At 38.5% G+C, this 24,654-nt stretch overlaps 2 protein-coding genes across 2 annotated transcripts; one reads left to right on the plus strand and one right to left on the minus strand.

The window, feature by feature from the left end:
• Positions 1-2,192: 2,192 nt before the first annotated feature.
• gsg1l (gsg1-like) lies at positions 2,193-10,005 on the plus strand. Its single transcript, XM_017416916.3, has 5 exons — positions 2,193-2,932; positions 4,515-4,562; positions 6,974-7,126; positions 8,074-8,185; positions 8,681-10,005. The coding sequence occupies exons 1-5, from the start codon at positions 2,656-2,658 to the stop codon at positions 8,973-8,975; spliced, it is 885 nt and encodes a 294-aa protein (XP_017272405.1). The 5' UTR covers positions 2,193-2,655; the 3' UTR covers positions 8,976-10,005.
• A 518-nt stretch (positions 10,006-10,523) lies between these two features.
• tmc5 (transmembrane channel like 5) lies at positions 10,524-22,781 on the minus strand. Its single transcript, XM_017416891.3, has 21 exons — positions 22,679-22,781; positions 22,101-22,244; positions 20,953-21,155; positions 19,951-20,028; positions 18,471-18,566; positions 18,242-18,344; positions 17,667-17,748; positions 17,318-17,578; positions 16,834-16,976; positions 16,586-16,730; positions 15,059-15,211; positions 14,599-14,762; positions 13,764-13,839; positions 13,582-13,679; positions 13,406-13,501; positions 13,208-13,283; positions 12,543-12,676; positions 12,217-12,384; positions 12,009-12,087; positions 11,771-11,863; positions 10,524-11,687 (listed from the first exon to the last, which is right to left on the minus strand). The coding sequence occupies exons 2-21, from the start codon at positions 22,172-22,174 to the stop codon at positions 11,085-11,087; spliced, it is 2,925 nt and encodes a 974-aa protein (XP_017272380.1). The 5' UTR covers positions 22,175-22,244; positions 22,679-22,781; the 3' UTR covers positions 10,524-11,084.
• Between the last annotated feature and the right edge of the window lie 1,873 nt (positions 22,782-24,654).

A 24,654-nucleotide genomic window follows, 5' to 3' on the forward strand; every position in this document is an offset into this window, starting at 1 on the left:
ACATATCACTTAACATATACACCTAACATATCACTTAACATATCACCTTACATATCACCTTACATATACATAGCATGCTACATATCACCTTACATATCACCTAATATATACATAGCATGCTACATACACGCCTTACATAGACACATAAACATATTTTTGGCACTAATGGAACCCCATAAGCATGCTACATACACGGCTTACATAGACACATAAACATATTTTTGGCACTAATGGAACCCCATAACACTTAGCTCAGCTAATTTTACCTTTACATGTGGTTTTGCCGACTGTTTTGCTCATTTTAGTTTTATTCTGCTTGTTTTAACTTTAACATGTCAGTTTCATCTTCAGCAACTTTCGGCAGAAGTCATGAAGCAGACAGAATCCACACTGCACGTTCACAGAAAATACTCATTTCTCTAGTTTACATCAATTCCCTTTAGAATATTAAGATAATAAATGCTAATAGAAAATTAATCCCTCAAATTTAATCCCCCGTGACTTTGAATGAAAATGTAGTAAATGTTTCTTGACAAAGTTTTAACCACCTGCAGCAGCGTCTTCCTCGGCATTCTGGAGAGGAGACGGCTGACCTGGTTTATGAGTTTTCAGTCATGTAGAACTGGGGTTTATCCTCAGGGGCTAAAGATGTCGACATGCTGCTGAGGTAACTGAGATGTTAGGCCTGTTTAACCTCATTTATTTTGGGACTACAAACATGTTGACTGAAATGATTTATATTTTAAGCTTCAGTCTAATTCACAGTTTCGATGAGAAAGACTCGGAGCGTCACGGCGTCTCTGAAGGCGTCTCTGCTGTCAGTTTGGTTCGTCCTCTGAATGACGGAGCAAAGATCAGCTTCACAGGAAACAGCACACTCTGCGAAAAGAAGGTGAAGCGTTCAAGATTTAAAAGTAATTATTGTGCAAGTGGATTTTATTACATTTAATTAAAGATATTTATTGCAACATATATAACAGAACGTAAAAAAATGTTATCCTGAACCTGAACTATATCGAGTGGTGCCATTTGGAAGAGTTTACTCCAGAGATAGTCTAAAAATATTGATATGAAATTCTAAAAAATGAGGGTCCACTTTTGATGTCAACAAAGCACTCGGCTGCATCCACCGAAAACCACGTGGAAGTTTGAGTCACGTGATCGACCCTCATCGGGCTGGCCGTAGTTTGTGCAGGTAAACAAATATGGCGGAATCAGACAAGCGTGGAATCTCTGAGAAGCCTTTTCGGTGGAAATAAGAGTGGATCTGCTGCTAAACGTAAAGGAAAAGAGAAAAAAGGAAGACAACTACCGGGAATAAACAGGACCAGGGTCAAGAAGACACAACGGTAAGTTTATTGTTTTATCGTTTTTGGTTTTTAACCTCTAACCCAAGCAGCCACTGTTGCCATGGGTGACCTATTTTTAGTCACTTTGTCTGTTTCAGTAATTTTCAACTTCAGTTTAAATCTCTGAACACTTAGAACTCAAATCATAATTTATCTCCAGCCCATGATATGTTTAGACATTACTAGACTGGATTAGGCCAGATTTCTTCAAACTCAAGGCCTGCAGGCCAGATCTGGCCCTTGTTCCCATTTTATCCGGCCCCAAAACGAACACTGTAAATGTTTTAGAAGTGGTTTGCCAATCTGTGACAGATCTCAGTCTTTAGATCTTCTTTTTTGAGCATGCTCAGTAAAGACTTGTCATGGGAGTTAGCAGGCGTTGAAGCCAGGATAATTAGGTCAGAACTTTTCAGTAATCGTTAATTTTAACTCTTAACTACTAAGAGCACTAAAATGGGACCAGTCAAACTCCTGAGATGAACTTGCAGCCAAAAAAAGATCTCAAAAGATGTTTGTAGCTTTATTTTTAGGTGTTTTAAAGGGATTTTAAAAGTGAATTTAATAGATTTTGACCAAATGTATGACTAAGAAATACAAAATAAAAAAGATGTCTGTCAAATAACATGGCATAAGAAATCAATGCTAATGATAAGTCTTTTATTACATTGAAAACCAAAGTTAATTTCTGTATTTTTTCAATAAATACTGATTGAGAGTGGCCTTCGGCTTGGACCAAGTTTTGAATTTTGGCCCCTTTGTGTTGCTGAGTTTGCCAGACTGCTTTTGGTGACCTCTGCAGGTGTGCAGGTGTGCAGGTCTACAGGTCGGTCTACAGGTCTGCAGGTTTACAGGTCTGCAGGTGTGTCTGTAGGTGTGCAGATCTACAGGTCTGCCTGCAGGTGTGTCAGTGTGCAGGTCTACAGTTCTGCAGGTCTGTCTGCAGGTGTGCAGGTGTGCAGGTCTACAGGCCTGCAGATGTACAGGTCTACCTGCAGGTCTGTCTGCAGGTCTGCAGGTCAGCTTCTTTTTCAGAGGTGATTTTAGTCAGTTCAGTCTGATTGCTGTGAAACGTCCTAATGACGGCGAGAGAGAAGCAGAGCAGCAGAAGAAAATCCCACTCTTAATGCGAAACCACCATCAAATCCTCTGACAACGTGACGCGGCTGGAGGCTCGTGGAGGAGCGCGTGGGAATTAGATGGAGTGATTTAGGCTGCAGAGCTCCGTGTCGGACCTGCTTCACAAATGGCTCACCTGCCGGCTCTGGGACCGGTTCAGCCCTGAACTTCGCGCTCCTCCACGCACACCATGAAGACCAGGACGCTGCTGTCGGTCACGCTGAACTTCCTCGCGCTGTTCTTCGCCGTGACCGCCTTCGTGACCACGTACTGGTGCGTGGGGACCCAGAGAGTCCCGAAGCCCAAGTGCAGCAAGCTGCGGACCCACCAGTGCATCGACTACGGAGTGAACGAAACGGACCCGAACAAAGTGGTTTACAGCTGGGAGACCGGGGACGACCGCTTCCTGTTCCGTCAGTTCCACACCGGGATCTGGTTCTCCTGCGAGGAGAACATCCACGATGAAAGTAAGAGCAGGTGTGTGTGTGTGCAGGTGTGTGTGTGTGGAAGTTAAATCATTTCAATCAAGACATATTTAAAGTATATGTTCTGGATGACTCTCAGCTACTACCACGCCAAGTTTGAGCTCGGTGTCTCTAAAACTGACCGAATTACAGCCATTTTTGTGCTTTTCAAAGTCAGTTGGCTGTTGCAGCCATCTTGAATTGAGCTGGCTCCAAAAGTTAATCAGCTGTAGAGGTCCACCCACTGATTATTTCCTGAACGTTTCATTAAAATCCATTCAGTGGATCATGAGATATTTTGCTAACAGACGGACGATCCAGTCCAAATAGTTGATGGCAAAGTTTTCAACAAAGTTCTTGCGCAATTTGTTAGCGCTCAGAGCACGTGTTGGGGATCAGTCTCAGCTACTACCAGAATGTGGTTAATGTCAATAAATGTAAAAAGTAATTGAGTTTTAGACATTTTTGTGTTTTTAAGGTCAGTGGGTTGTGACGACTATCTTGTACCTGGTTGACTCCAGACATTAATCAACTGTAGATCTACATCCAGTGAATACTTTCTGCAAGTTTCATTAAATTATGTCCAGCAGTTCATGAGATATTTTGCTAACAGACGCAGACAAAAACATAATCATTCGCCTTTCAATGACAGGCAATAAATATATATTAAAGCATTATATTTTAAAATCTCATACTACTTTGCAGCAGCTTCAGTTGCATTTGTGTTAATATTATTCCTCACTATAAAACTTAGATTGAATTCTTTTAGGTAAGAACCTTCATCCTGACAGAAAAGAGACTATTATATGTTAAATTGAATTGAATTGAATTGAATTACTTATCTAGGTTTTGTCACACTTTAGATTATTTCATTTTAAGTCTTTTTTTCCCCATTGATTCAACTTTTTTATTTCTTTTTTTCTGCCATAAAATGCAAAACAAACATCTGGACTTGAAATTCTCAAATTAAACTGGTGAATACGAGGTTTGAAACGTCTGAACTGTCAGTCTGTGACTGTTTCACGTATTTACAGACACAAACTGGGAATGCTGTGTGCAGAAGCGGCTGAATTAATGAAGGTTACGTAACTCGCGTCTTGATGAGTTTTTCCTCAAAACAGCTGTCGCCGCCCTCCTCCCAGCTGATTAAAGAGCTCCGTTTACAGCAAATCCGGTGACTTGATGACAGCAGGAGCAGGGGTCAGGGGTCAGGGGTCGTGCCTCTGTCCTGTTCGGTAAACGAGCTGACCCACGCTCTCAGTGGACGCTGCCATCTTTGACCAGCCTGATTGGTTTTACAGTGCGCTCCAACCAGATGTTGAACAGCCCTGCCAACACAACATCTGGTGACACAGAATGAGCGGTCAGAGAAGGGCCTGCTTACGCCTCAAATTCAGCGTTCATTTTTTGAACTCGTGAACTCTGATTTCACCAGATCACGCTCTCAGCTGGTCTTCCTACACACACCTGGACAGAAACAAATGCTTATCTGTTTTTTTTATCTGATTCTCTGAGCATCTTCATACCATGATTAGGAACTCTGCTGCCATAACGATGTCTTTTTCTTTCCCTGTTTTGCTCCCAGGTGAAAGATGCCGAAGCTTCATCGATTTAGCCCCTGCATCAGAGAAAGGTGATGACCTTCAGAAGCAGCTTGGTCTCATGAAGTAACAAGGTTCTGACATGCCGAGCCGTGTTCCGTGTCGTAGGATAGTTGAGTTTTTTGAAGTGTGTTTTATGGAGTAGTTAGGAGCAGTCAAGCAATTAAAAAGAGCTCATAAAGAGCAAATTTAAAAGTAACAATCATCTTATCTTATCACATATGGAGAGATTTTTTTTTTTTTTTTTTTAATCAGAATCGCTTTATTGCCATTGCCAGTAAACAAGTTACAGGCTAGTAAATCGTTCTGGTGTACTGGTGCAAATAAAACAAATACAAATGAATTTTTATTTATTCAATTTAACCTACAAAGTAAGTAATTAAAGGTCTAGCATAATTGAAGGAATGCTTATCGCCCACAGCCTTTCATGCCACCTTCACCTTTCAGTGATGGTTGATAACAAAGTGGACTTTCCTGAACTGGTGAACAGAAAGGGTTAATATGATCCCGGTTTTTGGACTGACGTTCTCCGTGGGTTTCGCCAGCCTTGTCAGACCTGAGCAGTTTCAGGCAGGGAACTCTGGAGCCGGAGACGAGGCTCGGCTACAGTTTGAAAGCTGCACAGTAAGAGCTGAGACTCGTTTAAAAAAAATCAGCATCCTTCCAATCAGGTAGTGATTAACAAAGAAAAAAAAAAAACCTTTAAAGAAATGAGTCTCTTTAAGGAGTAATGAGCGAGTCGAGCTGTTCGGCAGGTCGGGTCAAGTGGATCTGAAGTTCAGCCTTTCAGTGGGACCTGTTTGGACCCGCTGTGCAAAACCTGCCTCTCCCAAAAAAAGACTCGTTTTCTGACTTGTTGCTACGCTAACAGACAGACGGCTAAACTGTGTGCTGCGAATGACTCTCAGCTGCTACCAGGTTTTTGCTCACTAAATGAAAAACCGGCTGGATGAAATCCATTTTAGTGTTTACTGAGGTCACTTAGCTGTGGGCGGCCATCTTGAACAGAGCTGACTCTAAAAGTGAATCAGTTGTTGACTCTAAAAGTGAATCAGTTGTTGCACGTCCCTTGACTACTTCTCGAGAGTTTCTTTAAAATCTGTCCGCTGGTTCATGAGATATTTTGCTAACGCTGCAGACAAAGAGACACCAGAAAAAAAAAAATTCTCGCCCATCGCATTCAGCAGCAGGCAATAATAACTGTACCTTAGGGTTTAGAAGTTTTTAAAAGTATTTTAAAAGTTAAAAATCTGGGCGTTATTCTGGCTTTAACACTTTAACACTCATTCCTTTCATAGGACAAGAAGGCTGCTTCATACAAAACAACAGTTTAATGATTTGTCACCACGAGGGCTTTCTGGTAATATCTAACTCTGGACTGGGAGAGTTTTGAACATGTGAACAAATTCTCCCAGTGGGTTTCTTTTAAACCTATAATCAGACACTAAAAATGATTTGATATGCAAACACATCAGCAGGCGTTTGAGGGCAGAAAAGCCCATATTAAGACAACTTTAGTGAATCTAGATTAGAAAGCCATTTGAGCTTGTTGTTGATTTTTCAACTCTGTCCTCTTGGTGGCGCTCATACACTGTAAGACTTAAATGAAGTCTAGTTGGCACCAGAGGGCTCAAGGTGCAGCCAGTAACCTTTTAAATATAAAGATAATCTTCAATTAATGTGCCATAAATCATCTTTCTGTGAGGTTGAGCATATTTAAGTGACTTTAAGAGAACTTCTTACACTTTACACATATTTAATTTATACGTTCTGAGATATGTCAGGCTATTTAATTCATTTGTTGACCCAGTTTTAGTTATTATTTCAAATTTTGCTGTAGTGAGCTAGTATTAAAAATGTGTTTTTTAGGTTCCTTGACAATGTCTTTATGAAATGTTAACTATATTTCTAGTTTTTTTTCTCGGGTGTTAGAAAAAAAAGCAGGAAAGATAAGAAATAAACTCAGAAGAACACCCAAGAGCCGGGTCATATTTCCCACATTTATCAGACAGCCAAAGAAAACCTACAGTAGACTAACAGACCTCAGACATACTGGCTAAAGTTCAGCCTTTTTTAAAATGGGAATTAAATGTCAAACATATTATTTCTGATCAAGTTTTATTAAATAGAAATTATTTCTGAATAATAAATGACACAAGTCTGTGTTATAGAAAGATTAAATGTAATAAATAAAATGTCATTAAACTCCTGTAAATAAACTAATGTTCATCATGTCATGAAACAAACATATTCAAATTTTAATAAAACTAAATGAATGAACAGGAAGTCTCCTGACTGTCTGACAGACGTCTCACAGCTCAGCAGGAGAGGCCTGACATGGTGTACCTGCGTTCACATACATCATGGATAAAAATGTAGTTTGAAATTTGAAACATTTTTATTTGAGTGTCCATAATGATACAATATTCTGTATAATTTCTAGGGATGCTGTGGCTGTCGGTGGTTTCTGAGATGTTGTACATTTTTCTCCTGATGGTGGGCTTCGGCCTCATGTGTGTGGAGCTGGTCCACTCCAGCAATGTCATCGATGGACTCAAGCTCAACGCCTTTGCTGCCGTCTTCACGGTGCTCTCAGGTCGGCTGGCGTTCTTTTTCTTTAACTCGAATATATTCCATTATATTCAGGTTGGATATCTTTTTGAAACACTCTTTCAAAAATAATCCAACATGCAGCAAAGCTCGGTTTGAAATCAGAAGTCACAAAAACAAAATTTTCTGTACCCATTAAAGGGATAGTCTGGTCAGTTTTGGAGTGATGTTCTGTCGTCAGAGCACAGAGCATGAAGAAAGAGGCAAAAGTCTTCATCCATGCGAGGCTAATGAACCAAACTAAGACCCGTTTTGTATCATTTTTCAGTCTTATAAAACAATTCTTTCTCAGAAATGACACACCAGTGTGATCGAACACTACATGAGCACAGACCGTATGAGCGCTGATGGTGCTGATGCTGCAGATGAATCAGTCCAAAAGTCATCCTGGTCAGCCCAACAATTCACTCAACTCTCCGTGGACTGATACATCTGCAGCCTCAGCATCATCTGCAAGTATAGAGTTTATGCTCCGTGCACACAGCCGTGCAGTGACACGCACATCGTTCGGTTGATTAAACAGACTGTGTCATGCACAAGTGGAGAGCTTTATTATTAGCTAATGTGTGTTGTTTTTGAGGAAGATTTTATTAACCTGAAAACAGATTTAACAAAAAGACTCGGGGCCTAGCCTGTATGAAGACACTCCGTGCTCTGTGACTGATGTTACGGCTGATAAGGAACGAACTATTTAACAGAACATGACTGCAAAAACATTAAAGCTATTTCTTTAGGCAGCAGAGTCAAAAACATTTTCAAGCTGAATTAAAAAAAGTGCAAAGTTTAAATATTTAAATTTACAGATTTGGAGAAATTTCAAATTTACATTATTTGTGAATTTAAACAAATTGTTTTACGTCTAAGAAGCTACTGTTTTGTGACTGTAGCATCAATTTGAAGGCTTTCTAAACTGTATTTTCTGTATGACCCCAGGTCTCCTTGGCATGGTGGCTCATGTGATGTACACTCAGGTCTTCCAGGTCACCGTCAGCCATGGCCCGCCTGACTGGAGGCCCTACAACTGGGACTACGGGTGGTCTTTCTGGTAGGAAGGAGTCCACAAACACAGCAGCAGATATTACTCCATCTGTGGTATTATATACAAGACATCTGAATAAAAACCGGATGAGGATTTCCATTCTGCTTCTTGTAGCTCTTTTCTTACCTTTCTCCAGCATCACTGTCAGTAATGAAAGAGGCCAAAAGCTCTCATGTTATGACAGGATTAGTCTTTGGTGTCCAAATCCCCAATTCAGGCGTGATTGGAATTGCATAAGGGGATAATACCTCACCCCTATATAATGTATGCAGTATGCTGAAATTCATTTTAAAGGATAAACAATTATTGAGATTTTGTTGGAATAAACCCACATGTGTAAAACATACATTTGATATTTGATGGTTTGATTTTTTTAATCTTGCATTCTGACCCAACCTGCTAAAAAGACTGAATTCTCACATTTTTAACAGTATAAAATAAATCATCTTTTTTTTTTTTTTTTTTTTTTTTAATTTATTTTTTTGCTCTGTTATATGTCAGCTTGGCTTGGGCGTCTTTCACCTGCTGTATGGGCGCATCTGTCACCACGCTCAACTCCTACACGAAGACCGTCATCGAGTTCAGGCACAAACGCAAGACCTTTGAGCAGACCATCCGAGGGGAGAACACTCGGGAGGCGTACGGATATTTCCGGGATCACTCCTTGCACTCCATCTCGAAATCGGTGGATGTTTACTCCAGCCAGTCCCTGAAAAGTGGCAGGAGGACTCCCATACCTGCCGACTCCTTGGACCTGAGTGACTTTGCCGCCTCTCTGGGGGAGGAGCAGTGCTGAATTAGGCGAAACAGTTAGAGATGACATTTCTCTGAGAGGGTCATCTTGGAAAGTCAGCGATGCTTTTGACTCTTAAGTAAGTGTTGGACACAGAGAGAGGACTCGTGGGGATTGAAGACCACACTTTTCGCTCCGTCTGACGCGTTTCAACACTTGCCTTAAATAAAACAGGTCATGGGGCTTCGAGTACGAGAGCTCAAACTTGGGGAGACCAGCTGAGAACTGGGAAAGTGTGGACATGCTGTGAAACTCATGGATAAATTTGTATCTCTGTTTGTGGAACTAATCTTAAAGTAAATCTTAAAATGTTAAAAAATGTGGAGTTTATTCATAAAAATCGAGTGCGTCCCAGTTTCTAACAGCCTTATCAAACATTTAAAAAAAAATCAATGCAAAGCTGATAAAATATTTCAAGTTTCAAATAAAACCATAAAAAGAACTTGTTGAAAATGATGTGCTTATTTTTGGTTTGTAAAGTGTAGACAGACTGTGTTTGTGCACAGAGTGGATGTGGCAAATAACGTTTCTGTCCACTGGATCAAAAATGTTGTTAATTACAGGCTTTACATTCCTTGAAGGAATGCATATCGCCCACTGCTTTTCAGATTTCTGCCAGATTTTTAGACTAAAATCATCTGATATTGATAAAGTTGTAGCTGTTTTGGTCGAACCTTGAAACTAACATGTATAATCTCACACTCTCAGCCACTACCGCACCTAACTGTAACCTAATATGTGCAAAACTGACAGAATTATAGCCATTTTTTGTGTTTCTTTTAAGCTCAGTTGACTTTGGTAGCCATTTTGAATCAGATTGACTTTAAAAATTAAACAGTTATAGATAAGCACCCAATGATCATTCTGTAAATTTCATTCAATAATAATTAGTTTAGACAGGCAAAAAGACCATTTCACCAACACAAATTAATAAAATAAACTTGTTTTTGTGTCACCCATGTTGACAAAAGCTGTGAATAATTGGAACATGGATATTTTCTAGCATTTAAAGTCGTGGACTCATCTCGGCACAATAAATACCTGTGAATAAATCTCATTTCCAACATTTAGTCATTTTTTTGGTTTCTGATTATTGAACAAAAATAAAATCAATGCCATCGAAATCTATTTTTTTCAATCATCTATGCATAAATAGTAATAAAAAATTACAGGTTGTCTCTCAAAAATATGTTTTGGTTGATCCCAGTTTTCAGTTTAACACGTAAACAAGTAAAGAGCTGATAAATATGTTAAAAGTGTGCTTTAGCAAGTGTTGTTGATTTAAACTACAGAAACCCAGCGTTACTTGCATATTCAAGATGAAAATGTGTTTTTTAAATAAAGAAAATGTAATCTTCTAAAATCAAACCTCCTAAAGCAGTATCTGATCTCTGATGACGGTAAAAAGTGATAAACCTCAGTGTGACGTTTATCTCTGCAGAAAGCGGCACTTTTTATCACACTATTTCTGCTAAATTACATTATAACAAATTGTTTTGATCCTTTATGTTTTCACTTTTTTATTTACACTGTGCACCTTTTTGCAATTGTACATTTTACATTTCACAAAGTTTCTGCTGTTTTGGCAGAAACCTTTTATCACTTTTAATATTTTTTTCAAATATATGCCATTGGTGGATTATTAAAATAATTTTTTTTCACAAAAAACTGGAACTTGCAAAGAAATCTGTGGATTAAAGATAAAAAATAAGATAAAATAATAACAAAAAAAGGTTCATTTTCTGAAAAGGACAGTTTTGTGCATAAAGTTTGAACAAACAGCTGTGCAAAACAAAATAATGTTAACTCCTTATATTATACAGAAGTTGCATTTTAAATGGCACTGGTAATCCTAATATTTACTCTGTTTTTATACCAAAGACTCAGTATTAAGGGAGATATAATATTTTAAAAATATATTACTATATTTTACTTTCGTAAAAAGATTTGTAAAGAGGTGAACCTGCACTCTCTTTGCTCTGTTATAGTTTTTATCTTCCATTGCATGTGTAGCAGGACTCAGTGTGTTGGATATTTCTGAGCTGTTGTAAGTGAATCTAACACACAGTTTGATTTCAGGCTTAAAATTTCATTCAGATGAGTTCCTTCTGCTCAGTAACCATCATCATATTCGTTCTGTGCCTGTTGCCGGGCCAACATGGCCTGGATGAGAGCGCTGGAGCCAGAAGGAGCTGGGTTCTGCAGTGGATCGGGGGCCCACTGCATCCTTTCCTCTTCCTCTGCTCTCTGCCTGGCTTGCATGACTTGAATCATAACACTTGACGTCGGTGATGGCAGGTCGGCGGGATCATCGCCTCTGTCCTCCTCTGCTCTCAGTCTGGCTTGCATGGCCTGTGTAACGGCGCTGGCGCTGGAGTTTCTTTCATTAAAATCAGTTGTACTCCAGTATTCATCCCTCTCATCGTCCAGAGCTCTCTGCCTGGCTGCCATGGCCTGGTCAAGTGCATTGAGCGATGAAGGATGTTCCTCAGGCATCTGGTAAAAGTCTTCATTCTGTCTCTCGGCTCTCTGCCGGGCCAACAAGGCCTGCGTCATGGCGCTGGAGGCGGAAATGTCAGAAGGGACGGAAACTCCACCAAGGCTACGTCTCTGCTCCTCCTCCTCAAGCTGCTGGCGAGCGAGTAAAACCTGAACCATGGCGTTTGAGTTGGACTGACTTCCTGAGGAGTGGCCATCTGAGCGTCGGCTTGAGGGCTGAAGAAAAAAAATAAATTAAAGGTCAGTGATACTGATGGATTTGAAGTGAGCATATCATAAAAAACATTTTCAATACAGACCCCTTTTTGTTTTATTGGTCCGGCAGGGATCTCAGAGTAGGACTTCTGGAGGTATTGTAGTTTGTCTAATAAGAAGGACTTGTCTTTCCCCTCCTAGTGAGAAAACAAATATAATCAGAATTAGACGGTGATGGAAATAAAAAGTAGATGCTAAATTTTTATTTTATTTGTATGTAAAATTCAAGATGGATGCATTATTGAGAAACAATTTGTGCAAGCATTTTTAGAGCACACTCACATTAATAATCTGTTGTCGGAGCAGACCAATAAGCTCCTTTCGGCCTTGAATGAGTTGCCAAAAGACGTAAATGATGACACTAAGAGACAAAAACAGGACAACAATTCCAATGATGATAAGATGATCTGAAAAATACCATATGCTGCCTACACAGATAAGATAAGGCTTGATCAAGTGCAGCATAACTAATCTTGTGATATACACATACATGATGATGAGTGTGAGGAGAAAGTAGAAGAGTTCACTCCTGATGATGTTTTCGTAGATCCACACAACCCAGTCAGAACTCCCTTCCAAACCAGCGATCCAGATTTCAACCACACTGAAGGTGTTGTTGAGTCCGTGGAAAGGTCCACACTGCTCTGAGGGGGTCAGACTAAGGAGCAGGACAAGGTGAAAACAAAAAAGACTGAGATCTGGTGTGTGTGTGTGTGCATGTAAAAGACAGCTTTTACTATAACTGCGAGTAGAAAAGTATCATTTTGTACAATTATTTTTGCTCTCTCCAAGCTGTTGAAGCTAATGCTCTCTTACCTCCACGCTGTGTACGCAACCATTGACAGGGCTCCCACAAAGAAAGGGAAGAAGAGGAGAAAGATGAAGATGGTTTGCATCTGAGCTGCTCTGCTTGATCGGCGCGGAGGCTGGCAGTTCTGGGTCAGGCTGACCTGTGGGGGGGAAGAAAGGGTTGACAAAAATAAACACGAGTAATCCAATGTGCACACATGCAGACTCCATTTTACCTACATTGTTCTGGCTAAAAGTCATTAAAGCTGTGAGAACATCACATCTATTTCAGGCCATAATAGAAAATGTGACCGGTTTGAATAGAGAGGCTTTAAAGGTCATTCAGCGAGTCCACAAAGCAGCCAGCAGCACCAAATCCACACGGGATCAAATTACAAATCATACTGAGGTCATCTAATTTTCTAAGACTGACAGACCTCCCACTATTCACTCCTTTTAATTAATCTTATAAGAACTCGGCTGTATTTTCCATAGCAGGAGAAATGAAGCATATTGTCCATGTAATGAAAGGATTTTCATTAATTATTGACTTCAGTTAACAATTAGAGAAACATAAGCCCTAAAGAGGATATGGGGCGGCTTTGACAGCAGCGGCATTGTGTCTGCCTGGATTAAAGCAGAATGTCAGCAGGGTTTAACTCAAGGTTTCGAATCGGACAACCAACATTTACCTTTTTTAAGTAAAACAGGATGAAGAATTTCAGAATCTGGATGGCGGGCAGGAGAGGAGAAAAGTAGATTCCAATCCTGTCACAAAAAGAAAAACACATAAAATAAAAGTTTTAATTTGTAAATCAGCAGTTTTAGATGTGCTTACAGCCCCTCTGAGCTACTTTTACATCCCGTAATGCAGAATATTGTGTTTTTACCAGGCTAGAGTTTGAGCATAGATGAGGTCGAGAACATTTCTGGCTACATCAAACTCTGGCACCCCAAAACGAGGGAGTAATTGGGTCCCAATGACGCTGTTTTTAAAGAAATGCAAAGGAGGTTAACTTTTCGTATGCCAGTAAATGTGATTTTTAACTGCAACAGATTAACTCACTTGCTAAGAAATTCTCCAAAGAAGGATCCCAACATGAGAAAAAGGAAATCAATGATGACCAGGCGGTACAAAGCCTGTCCCACCATGGGCTCCCAACACTGAGAGGATAAAACACGTAAAGAATGAACTATTATCACATGGTCTGTATGAAAAAGCAGTAAAAGTTGCTTTAAAAAACGTACCAAAAATCTCCCAGGCACCACATTCATCCAATAGTAACATAAAACACCCAGGATGACCATCCTGAGTAATACATTTCTGTTGTTGAGGGGGAGAAAAGGAGATATTAAGGATTACTGATAGACATAAATCAATTAACAGTAAAACATTTGAAGAAATATATTCATACAATTTTTGTAAAAGATACTAATAGTTGACTACACATGATATTAGCTGAAGAGTATTGCCTTCCACTAACAGTAAAGGCAAACACGTATGTTTGATGTGTTTGTTTGTCTTTGTCTGTTACCACTGAGCACAATTTTTAATGAAATTTACAGAAAGTAAACACTGGATGTACATTTACAACTGATTACTTTTTGGAGTCAATCCAATTCAAGATGGCCACCACAACTAACTGATATTTGCCAACACAACAATGGCTATAACACAGTCAGTTTTAGAGATGTTGAGCTAAAATTTGATGTGATAGTAAGTGAGAGGCATTCACAAAACCTAATTTGGACCTGATACCGCATGAGATTGAACATAATGTTATTATTAAGGTTTGATCAAAATGGGTAAAACTCCATTTCTCAACAGAAGATTTTACCATGACACTGACTGAATTATAACAAGACAAAGAGCTCACTGCCATGATGGGAAGCTGTCAGAAGGGTTAATGTTTAGGCTGACATAAAATGATCTAAACCAAGCTTCTGCTCGCTCCAGTTAGATATGAGTTTGTTTTAGCCACCTGACATCAATGAAGAGTATTCCCCAAAATTAAAGGACATAAAAAATGCATACAATTTACTTTAAATGTTCAATTTATCAAATGCATCCCTGTTACCTCACCTGAGCAACAGGGCATAAATCTGCCTGCGCTGGTTGGAGTACAGCTCAAATTTATTGAGGAGAGAGAAGAAGAGTGGAATAACCATGTTCATCAAAGACACGACAAAGGGAACCAGGAGAGTCTCTGCCTCATTAAGCAGAGACCAGGGTCCAGAGTCCATCGCCTGTAGTAAAGATAACAACCAAGATAATGGCAAACAATGTCTCAGTGTTTCCATCTCTGTGGATCTTGTAAATGACATGACACATTACTTTCAGTAAGTATATGACGCACGCTAAAAAAACTAAATACTCCAGCATGCCATAACGTATTATGTGACGTTATTCATGACCCGCAACTGTGCAGGCATTTACTCCACATTACATCTGCAGGAAGAATTAGCTTTTTGATACTATGGTCTTACTTACATTATTTTAAAAAGTTCAACATTAAGTCAGTTTATTTAAAGCTGATTTGCACCTCTTGTTCGTATTGGCAGAGGTAGAAGATGCTGGCTCCACAGCCAACAGCCAAGCTGGTGGAGAGAACCCAGCAACCAAGATGAATCCCGTACTGTTGCAGTTTCTCAGAAAGTGTTAGCCGCTTCTTCAGGGATTTCTCTGATAAAGATTCCTAAAGAAGTAGCAAGAGAACAAACATTCAATGAACATATAATTTAAATTAGAATAAAAAGTTATTCAATAACGTTAAGTCTTAACTTTTAAAAAACTGGTCTTTTAGTGCAAAGTTTACTCCATTTATTTTACAACCCCAATTCCAACAAAGTCGGGGAGTTGTGTAAAATGTAAATACAAACAAAGCAATTACTGTCAGATTTCTTAAACCTATATTTTATTCACAATCAAGCATAGTAAACATACCACATGTTTAAACTAAGAAACTGTACCAGTTTCGGGTGGAAAAAATAAGGTATTTTCTTATTTTATGGCAACATCATATCTCAAAACAGTTGAGACAGGGTCATGTTTCCCACGGTGAAGCATCCCCTTTTTTTCTGTAAATGACTGATGAGATCAGCTGCTGGAGTCTTTGTAGGAGACTGTTGTCTCATCCTTGTCTGATGTAGGATTCTAGTTATTCAACAGTCTTCTTGAGTCCTCGTTGCTGTATGTTTTGTTTGATGCACCAAATGTTTTCAGATGGTGAGAGGTCTGGACTGCAGGCAGGTCAGTTCAGCACCTGGAGTCTTCTAGCACAAAGAGTCCGGTTTAGCACCTGAACTCTTCTAGTACAAAGAGTCCAGTTCAGCACCTGAACTCTTCTAGTACAAAGAGTCCAGTTCAGCACCTGGACTCCTCTAGCACAAAGAGTCCAGTTCAGCAGCTGGACTCTTCTAGTACAAAGCCACGCTGCTGTTATGAATGCAGGCTTCCCTAAATAAGATGTCATCTGGATGTGAACATATTTTGATCTAAAACCTGTACACACTTTTGAGCTCAGAGAACATTTTTTAAATCTTTTGATATGAATTGTAGATGATGGGTTAATTAAAGTCTTTCCAGGTTTCTGTTGAGGAACATTATTCTGAAATTGTTCCACTGTTTTTAGATTTTTTTTGCAAACTGGTGAACCCCTGCTCATTTTACTTCTGAGAGATTCAGCTTCTTTAAGATGTTTTTTTTTTATTATTCCCAATCATCTTACTGACCTGTTGCCAATTAACCTAACTCACTGCATAATTCTTCTCCAACTGTTTCTCATTCTTAACACTTACATTAACAAATACATTCTTTTCTTGCCCCTGCCCCAACATTTTTGAGATGTGTTACTTCCATCAAATTAAAAATTAACTTTCTTTTCTTCATAAAACTGGTACAATTTCTTAGTTTAAACGTGATATGTTTACTATGCTCAATTGTGAATAAATATAGATTTATGAAATTTGAAAATCATTGCATTTTGTTTTTCATTTACATTTTACACAACATAAGAACTGGGGTTGAATGTCTTACATGCCATGAATAGGTTTAAAGAACAAACAGTCACCTTGAGTTGGACACGGAGGTTGCTCTTGCGTTGTCTGACTGTTTTGTCGTTGGTTATACTAAAATCCCAGCTGCACAGAAGCTGCCAGGCACTGTTTGAAGCCGAGTCTGCCAGTGCATAGTTTTTCTTGAATGAATTTGCCATGCTGCGAGAGGATAAAAACAAACTTTAATAAAGATACCACACACCAAGAAGAAATCATGGGAAAGTCATGTAAAGGTACTGACTAAAACTAAAGCTGAACAGACCTGAAAATAAGCACAATTCCACACAGCACCATGTAGATGGCAATGGTGAAGAAATAGGCCAGCTGCATGTTGTAATCCACCAGACCCCTAAGAGTCTCATTACTGTAGCCACCATAGTACATAACAGTATAGTTGAAGTAACCCTAAAAAAACAAATACATGAACTTCAGTTGCAGTAGAGTAAATGTGTTGAGCATTTATTAAGGCTCTATTAAAGCTGTGATGATGTTTATGTGAGCAAAAAAATCTTCAGCTCATGCAGAGGACCATTTCTTGGAAGCATACCAAACTACATTTTGGTATTTATTCTTTAAAAACTATCTTTGCTTTCCTGCAGCACTGACTGAGATATACATACATTTGTCTATTACTTTGTTTACTGCCAATTAAAAATGCTTTAAAACAAACTATAATTCTAAACAACAGTATTTTGATGTGGCCATGCAGACATGTACAGGAATGTAATGAGCTTTTCTCCACTTACAGCTCCTGTCAGTAACTCCAGCCCTCTGAAGCTCACATTTGAAGGAATGTTGGGTGAAAGGTCATGAACAAGCAGCGGGATGGTGATAAAACCAAAGTTGACCAGGAAGGAGAAAATATTGAACATTAGAAGCCACTTGAGGAACATGAAATAGGTGAGAACACTGGAGCCGAATTTGCCCCCAATCTCTTTCATAATGCCGTGCCACAGTTCCAGAGTCTGCCTCGCTGATTTTATGCCATAACCGCACCTTCGAAAAGACTGAGAGAACAGCAGGTAACACATAGCCTCATCATACAAACACTGGCTTTTGAAACTAATTGTGTAAAACCTTGCTGCAAGCGCTCACCAGTGATATATTTTTAGAGCAATCTGTGAAACCTGTGAAGTGCTGAGAGTGTTTGGAAGACTTGAATGCCATTACTTGTCTCCTGGGAAAATTAGATACAGTGGTATTAGAGGGTTATTTTTTTAAATTCCACAAAATAACAATGACTTAATGTTTGAATTAGTATAAAGACCTTAGAGCAGGGGTCTCCGATCTTGGTCCTCGAGGGCCACTATCCTGCATGTGTTACTTGTTTCCCTGCTCCAACACACCTGGTTCAGTGGTTAAATTACCTCTTCATGTTCTGCAGAAGCCTGTTAATCACCCATTGATTCAAATCAGGTGTGTTGGAGCAGAGGAACAAGTAAAACATGCAGAATAGTGGCCCTCGAGGACCAGGATTGGAGACCACTGCCTTAGAGACTTGTTTTTTAACAAATCTGGAAGCTGATTGTGTGTTTGTGTTCACATACTGGATGTGCTCTCCCACACAGATGAGCAGATACAATGACTTATTTGCTTCTCAGACGATGATATTCAGCTTGCACTTGGCACAGGCAAGTTTTAATTAGCTGGGATGAAAACTCTCAACCCACCTTATATGTTTCTTCCTTTCAAAGCTCATTGGAAGCCCCCGAATTTGACGTACTTGTTCTCGTGTTGACAAAGCAACAAGTTCCTTGACAAGGTTTTGTTCCTCTGTCAGACATGAAATGACAAGACAAGCACAGCTTTATAACCTTCCAAGAGCCACCAACCAATGTGAATATCAGGTGTCACTTTTCTTCACACTAGTGTAATCAAGCACCAGTGATGGGTCGTTACCATCTTCCGCCTCCTCCTCTGTGAAAGCAGGATCGGAGTTGGGAAACATGCTCATCCTTCTCATTGCAATTCCTCTCCACCTCATTGTCATGTTGCCTGGATGAAAACGCAAGAAAAAGTAAAAAATGATGAATCATTTTCATAATTCAATTCCTTTATTTAAACTGTTGGGTCATAGGTTGTTTCACCAAATATTGGGTCAAAACGTTTGACCAAGTGGTTCGGTTGAACATTAGTCATGTTATTCTTCACAGTCTGCCAAAAAATGCCTAAATCTGACTGGACCTCTGCTTTAAGACACAATAAGTAAAGGTAAGATGGTAAAAACAACTTCTAAGGAGATGTTTAACTTGGTTGGCTTTCTTAACAACTTTAGATTGTACTAGACAGTGAGTTTGGGTTCCTAAAATAACATTAGTTGGTGCTAGTTGATGCTAGTAGTAGTTAGCTTCAACTAGCGAGCACCAACCCAAGTTGTAATTATCAAATAACCCAGAGTTTGTTTTTTTTCTTTTTAACTCAATTTATTAGTAGCTCTACTTCAAAAAGCCCATTTTTAGGTAGAAAACTTAGCACGCTTGGTCAAACTAATAATCCAACCCTGCTAAGTTAAAACTATCCATGGCTGACTTGGTCCAAGTTTGACCTAAATGATTACCTTTTTAGTTCAACCTGAATAAAGATGGCCACCACAGATAAACAACCTTAACAAAGACAAAAATGGCTAAAACTCAGTCAGCTCAAATCTGGTGTGGTGGTAGCTGATTGTCATCCCCAACGTAGACTCTGAGGGTTAACAGATCACATGGGAACTTTGATCTTGGAGGTGAAGATGCTGGATGTGGAGGTCATGGGCTGGTGTGGTTACACGTGGTCTGCGGTTGTGAGGCTGGATGTACTACTCTCTGAAACGCCTTTGGATTGGACTTATGGTAGAGAAATGAACATTAACAAACTGCGCATTTTAGAGTGGCCTTTTATTGTGGTCGGCCTAATGCACACTTGAGCAATAATCAAAGTTTTGTGTTTATATTATATATATATATATATATATATATATATAGCTGAATATATATAGTTGAACAGCTGACATGGAATGAACGATACACCTCATTTTGCAAAAAATAAAAAATATCACCTCTGTTACAAAGATTTCTTATACAGCTCAATGAATACAGTGACAAACAAATGTCTGACAACAACATGTAGTACATCCACAAACTTTAGCTTGAAGTATACCCTTCAGTCAAAGCTAATATTTTTCCATTGATTTATTTTCTCCGCCAGTTTCCTTGTCCTTGTTGTTCTTGTCTGGAATTATCTATTAATGATTATCTAGTTTCTTGGTTGGTTGATATCCCAAGACTTTCTTTTTCGATTAACTGTTTTATCTGCTGACATTACAGCAATCTACAAGCTAAAGCCCCTTTAAAACTAGACAAAAGAACTAGATAAAGAAAGCAAAAGGTTCAACAGTTACCTGACATCGAAGAGATGGGTCGAGCAGCTGGTGATGGGTCATAGTGAGAATCACCATCAATTTGAAGTGAACTTTGATCTGGATTAGTTTGAAAAGTGAGGAGAAGATGGAGAGGTACTATCAACAAAACGGTCACTTAGCAACATGGACACAACTCAACTGAACTAGAAACCAACAACTAAAAGGGATTTTTTTTCCTGGTTATAAAATGTAGCATATATCTTTGTTTATCAAGGTTTTCAGAGTGGATAAGTCATTAAATAACATTTATTTTTATAACAGGTTGCATTTTATATTTAATCATAAAACATGTCATGAATTTTTCTGCAGAAAAACAAGAAAAATGGTAGCAATACATAATACAGCGCAGTACAAACAGGGAACTTACCTACTACGTATTCAGCACTTTTCTGGTACTCACTGGGTTTGTACCAGGTACCTTCGTGAACTGAGCTAAATTATGAAGTGACTTGTTACCAAGTACTTACATGGTACTTACCTGTTATCTACTAAGTACTTACTGGTATTTTCCAAATACATACCAGTTATTTTTTGATATTTACGGGGACCAGGCTGTATTATGAAGTGATTTATATTATCCTGTACTTTCATATTACATACCTGGTATGTCTCAGGTAAGTCCCCAGTACATATCCAGTCAGTACCAGATACATACTTGGTTGGTACCTGGTACTTACCTGTTGCATACCGGGTTGTATTATATATTGCTACCCAAAAATGGTTGCATGGCAACTTCTGTCAAATCAACTATAAAACATCATGATATTCATTTGATATTATGACAGTAAATAAAACATTAACAGTAAAAACAACAATTTTAACTCAAATTATGAATTTTTATTTCCACTTTTTTTAAGTTATTTGACTGTAATTATTTTAGAATACAAAAACTTTCATTACTTTCTAAGTATTTACATGGAACGACAATGAGCTTTAGAGAAATCTACATGTATCCTTGTCACTCAGCAGATGTTCACTCACAGACGTTATGCTGCCAGGAAGCGCTGGTCGAGTTGGTAGTGATGAAACCCATCGGGATGCTTTCTTCCACCCTTCGACTCTCTTCCTGCCATCCACCTCTGTGTGATCCATGTTCAGCATCATTCCGTAGGTCGGCCCTCTCACCCCACAATGCTAAGTCTTCATTTGCATACGGATTACTGTGGTGGGGTTTCCTGGAAGACCTAAATGACACCAAAGAAGAATAAACTTTTTTTTATTTAGGTCGTAAAGTTTATGTTTATGATACCTGTGAGCAGTAGGGTTATCAGTTCAGGAAACAAACTGGAATTTAAATTATGATTATGAAATTTGCCATTCAAATGCTGCAAGGAAAACCACAAACTATTCCAGTAACAAAAAGAAGAGAAATATCCAGGCATATTTAATAACATTTTAGAAAACTTACAAGGCAAAAAAAATAAAATAAACATTTTTATCACCCTCTGCCAAAAGGCAAAGGCAGACCATCTCTTTTTACCATGACTGTGTGTGTGCCCCTCTGTTATCAAAATACCTCATGAACCACTTGACAAATTTCACTGAAACTTCTCACTAGATGTACATCTACAACTGATTAACTTTTGTGCTCCATCCAATTCAAGATGGCTGCCACAGCCAATCGACCCTGGCCAACACAGAAAGGGCTTTAACTCAGTCAGTTTTACAGATATTGAGCTAAACTTTGGTGTGGTTGTAGCTGAGAGTCATTCACAACACGTACGCTGAGCGTGAGGTTGTGCAGTATTGCATGAGATCGCACAGGAGGTTATTTTTAAGGCTTAACCAAAATGGCTACAAGGTTTTAATTTCCCAACATAAAATGATCTTAGTCTAAAACTAAGACGGCATCAAAGGCAGAGGGTGATATGCATTCCTTCAAGGAATGCTAAACCTTTAATTAAACAGAAGTAATCAACCTTATTTTTTTTAGTTTGCTTTTTTTTTTTTACCCTTTTTTGCTTTTAGTGACTCTTTTTAACTGAGAATTTGGGAACACATAACTACAAAAGGTTGTAAAGTTCATACTTTAAGAGAGACAATGAATATTTTTGTGTAGTACAAATACGTCACTGGGTAAAATGTTACTCTAATCCATTTAAAGAAAAAAAAAAAAAGATTACACAAACCTTTTATCAACTTCCAATGTTTCACTGTCATGGTAGGCTGGGTTAAAAACTCCACCGTTATTGTAACTTGTCATGAGATCCTTCAAAAATGATCCTTTTGTCTTCTTCAGAATCTTGATCTTTCAGTCAAAACCTGATCATGTGCTGTAAAAAAAAGAGTATAAATAAAATCTACTGAATGAACAAAAACAATGCTTTTAACGTTTTCTTATTTAGCCTTCAGTACTGATTTGCCATCATTCACCCCAAGTCCAACCTAAACAAGCTGCATCACATGTTTAAGCCAAGTGGCTTCAAGCAGAGTGACAGCTATATTGTTGGAGAGAAGCGAGTGTAATTTAATCTCTTTCTCTGTCTCTCAGCTGTTCATTAATAATTTATTCAGGAGGTTTAGTTTCTGCCACAAGCAGTAGCAAACACAACTCTGTGGTTCTCACACAAGTTCAGACAATTCAAGTACAGAGAAAACAATTTAGTATGGATAAATGAGATATAGGTTCACGCAGAAGTTTTGTTTCCTTAAAGATAAAACATCTTATTAAATTAAATTCAGTTTTGGTACAAAATAAATTGCTTACCTCAATGAGATGCAATGGAAATACAATATAAAGATAGCTGTGCGACCAAGCTGACTAAGCACCTGTGCACTGGCCTGTTGAGACAGAAACAAAGGACTCACTACCTACCAGGAAGTGAAGCTGAGTTTAAAAGGGTAAAAGTCCACTGCTTCTGAAGCCAAGTGTTGACATTTCCTCCTGTAAAAAATAATTAAACCTCGTTGGCTAATATTTACTCATCATCTTTATTAGGCCTTAAGGTGAATGAGTGTCTGAGAGTGGAACTGTGATGTTGCATCATGTCTGAACTTGTTTACATTAATGAAAAATGATTAAATATCGATTTTCCATCAAAGCAGCCCACAGAGGGACGTGCTCTTACAAATTAGACAGGGTGTTCTATCTATCTATCTATCTATCTATCTATCTATCTATCTATCTATCTATCTATCTATCTATCTATCTATCTATCTATCTATCTATCTATCTATCTATCTATCTATCTATCTATCTATCTATCTATCTATCTATCTATCTATCTATCTATCTATCTATCTATCATCGATCTGCAGAAGCAGATCAGACAGGCCAACTCACTTCCTGGTTTTAAACCATCTCTTAAAACACATTTTTATTTTTCACTTTTAACTTGGAGATGTTGGCTTTTGTTGTTTTATTGTCTTGTGATTTTAACTGTTTTATTATTTTTATTGTATTTATTTGATGTCATAGTTTTGGAATTTTGTGTCTTTTACTTCTTGTGCTTTTATTTTTGCGGGCGTACAGCACTTGGGTCAACGGGTTTGTTTTTAAAGTGCTTTATAATTAAAGTTGGATTGTATTGTACAGCGGACTTGTGTCTATACTTGTTAGATCTGAGTGCTGATCACAATATTCTATTACAGAGGCTCATACATGATATTGGGATTACAGGAACAGCTCTACAATGGTTTAAATCACATTTATTTGATAGATTCTAGTTTGTAAATGTTAATAATGAATCTATTTTATTCACCAAAGTTTGTCATGTGTTCCTCAGGGTTCAGTGCTTGGATCAATTCTCTTTACTTTATATATGCTTCCGTTAGTGTTTGTTTTCTTTTTAAATATGAATTTTTATCAATAAATCGACAGCATCAGAAGAAACATGAAGAACTAAGAAATTCATTGAACAAATAACTCATTTTTTTGCATATGACAATAAAGCTTTTGAACCTTGAACCTAAAAGTTATGTAAATGTTAAGTTTTACTACACGTGTTTCACATGGAGAATACAGCAGCGATCCACAGACCTTGATCTTTTGTTGGGTGGGAATTTTTTTTTTTTAACATTAAAAAGAGCGTGCAGTTGTGCCAGTTCACCTGATCAGCGTGTATAGTCAGTCCAAAGGTTTATCCAATTCCCGCTGACGGATACAGCCTCAGCCTCGTTACCACTGGCATAAAAACGATCCATCTATGCTCAGCACACATACATTTGTGTAGTGATATGTTGTTTGATTAAGAAAACAGCAGCGAAGAAAAACAAACCGTGTCATTTATAAATGTAGAGGTTAATTATTGGTTAATGTTCTTTTAAACCGGGATGTCATTTTTGAGAAAAAGTTGCTTTAAAGACCTGAAATTCAATAAGAAACTGGCACTTTTTTGATGAGCCATTAGCCTAACCTGGTCGAAGACTTTTGTCTCTTTCTCCATACGCCGCTCTCTGTGACTGATTTTACAAATAATAAGACACTAACGACTGACACCTAATTGACAGAACATCACTTCAAAAATAACTGGACTATCCCTTTAAAGACATAACAGCAGTGGGCTGACTTCAGCCCCCACACAGAGACAGCCAAGTCGCCTCAGGCCCAGCTTGAAGTGTTTTAGGAAAGCGCCCATTATTACAAAGTTTTGAGACCCTCAGACTATGTTCACACTGGAGCCAAAAGTGGCCCAAATTAGATTTTTTTTTTGCCCACATGTGACCCATAACTATTTTTTATAA

This window comes from Kryptolebias marmoratus, linkage group LG3 (genome assembly GCF_001649575.2).
Source record: "Kryptolebias marmoratus isolate JLee-2015 linkage group LG3, ASM164957v2, whole genome shotgun sequence".
In the NCBI taxonomy this organism is placed as follows: Eukaryota; Metazoa; Chordata; class Actinopteri; order Cyprinodontiformes; family Rivulidae; genus Kryptolebias; species Kryptolebias marmoratus.

Coding starts and splice junctions, on each gene's coding strand:
- gsg1l (XM_017416916.3), top strand. CDS start 2,656: ATGAAGACCAGGACGCTGCTGTCGGTCACGCTGAACTTCCTCGCGCTG. Junction 7,127..8,073: donor CGTCTTCACGGTGCTCTCAG/GTCGGCTGGCGT, acceptor GTATGACCCCAG/GTCTCCTTGGCATGGTGGCT. Junction 8,186..8,680: donor GACTACGGGTGGTCTTTCTG/GTAGGAAGGAGT, acceptor GTTATATGTCAG/CTTGGCTTGGGCGTCTTTCA.
- tmc5 (XM_017416891.3), bottom strand. CDS start 22,174: ATGACAAGTTACAATAACGGTGGAGTTTTTAACCCAGCCTACCATGAC. Junction 18,345..18,470: donor AGAGGAGGAGGCGGAAGATG/GTAACGACCCAT, acceptor CATGTCTGACAG/AGGAACAAAACCTTGTCAAG. Junction 15,212..16,585: donor ACCTCCGTGTCCAACTCAAG/GTGACTGTTTGT, acceptor CTACTTCTTTAG/GAATCTTTATCAGAGAAATC.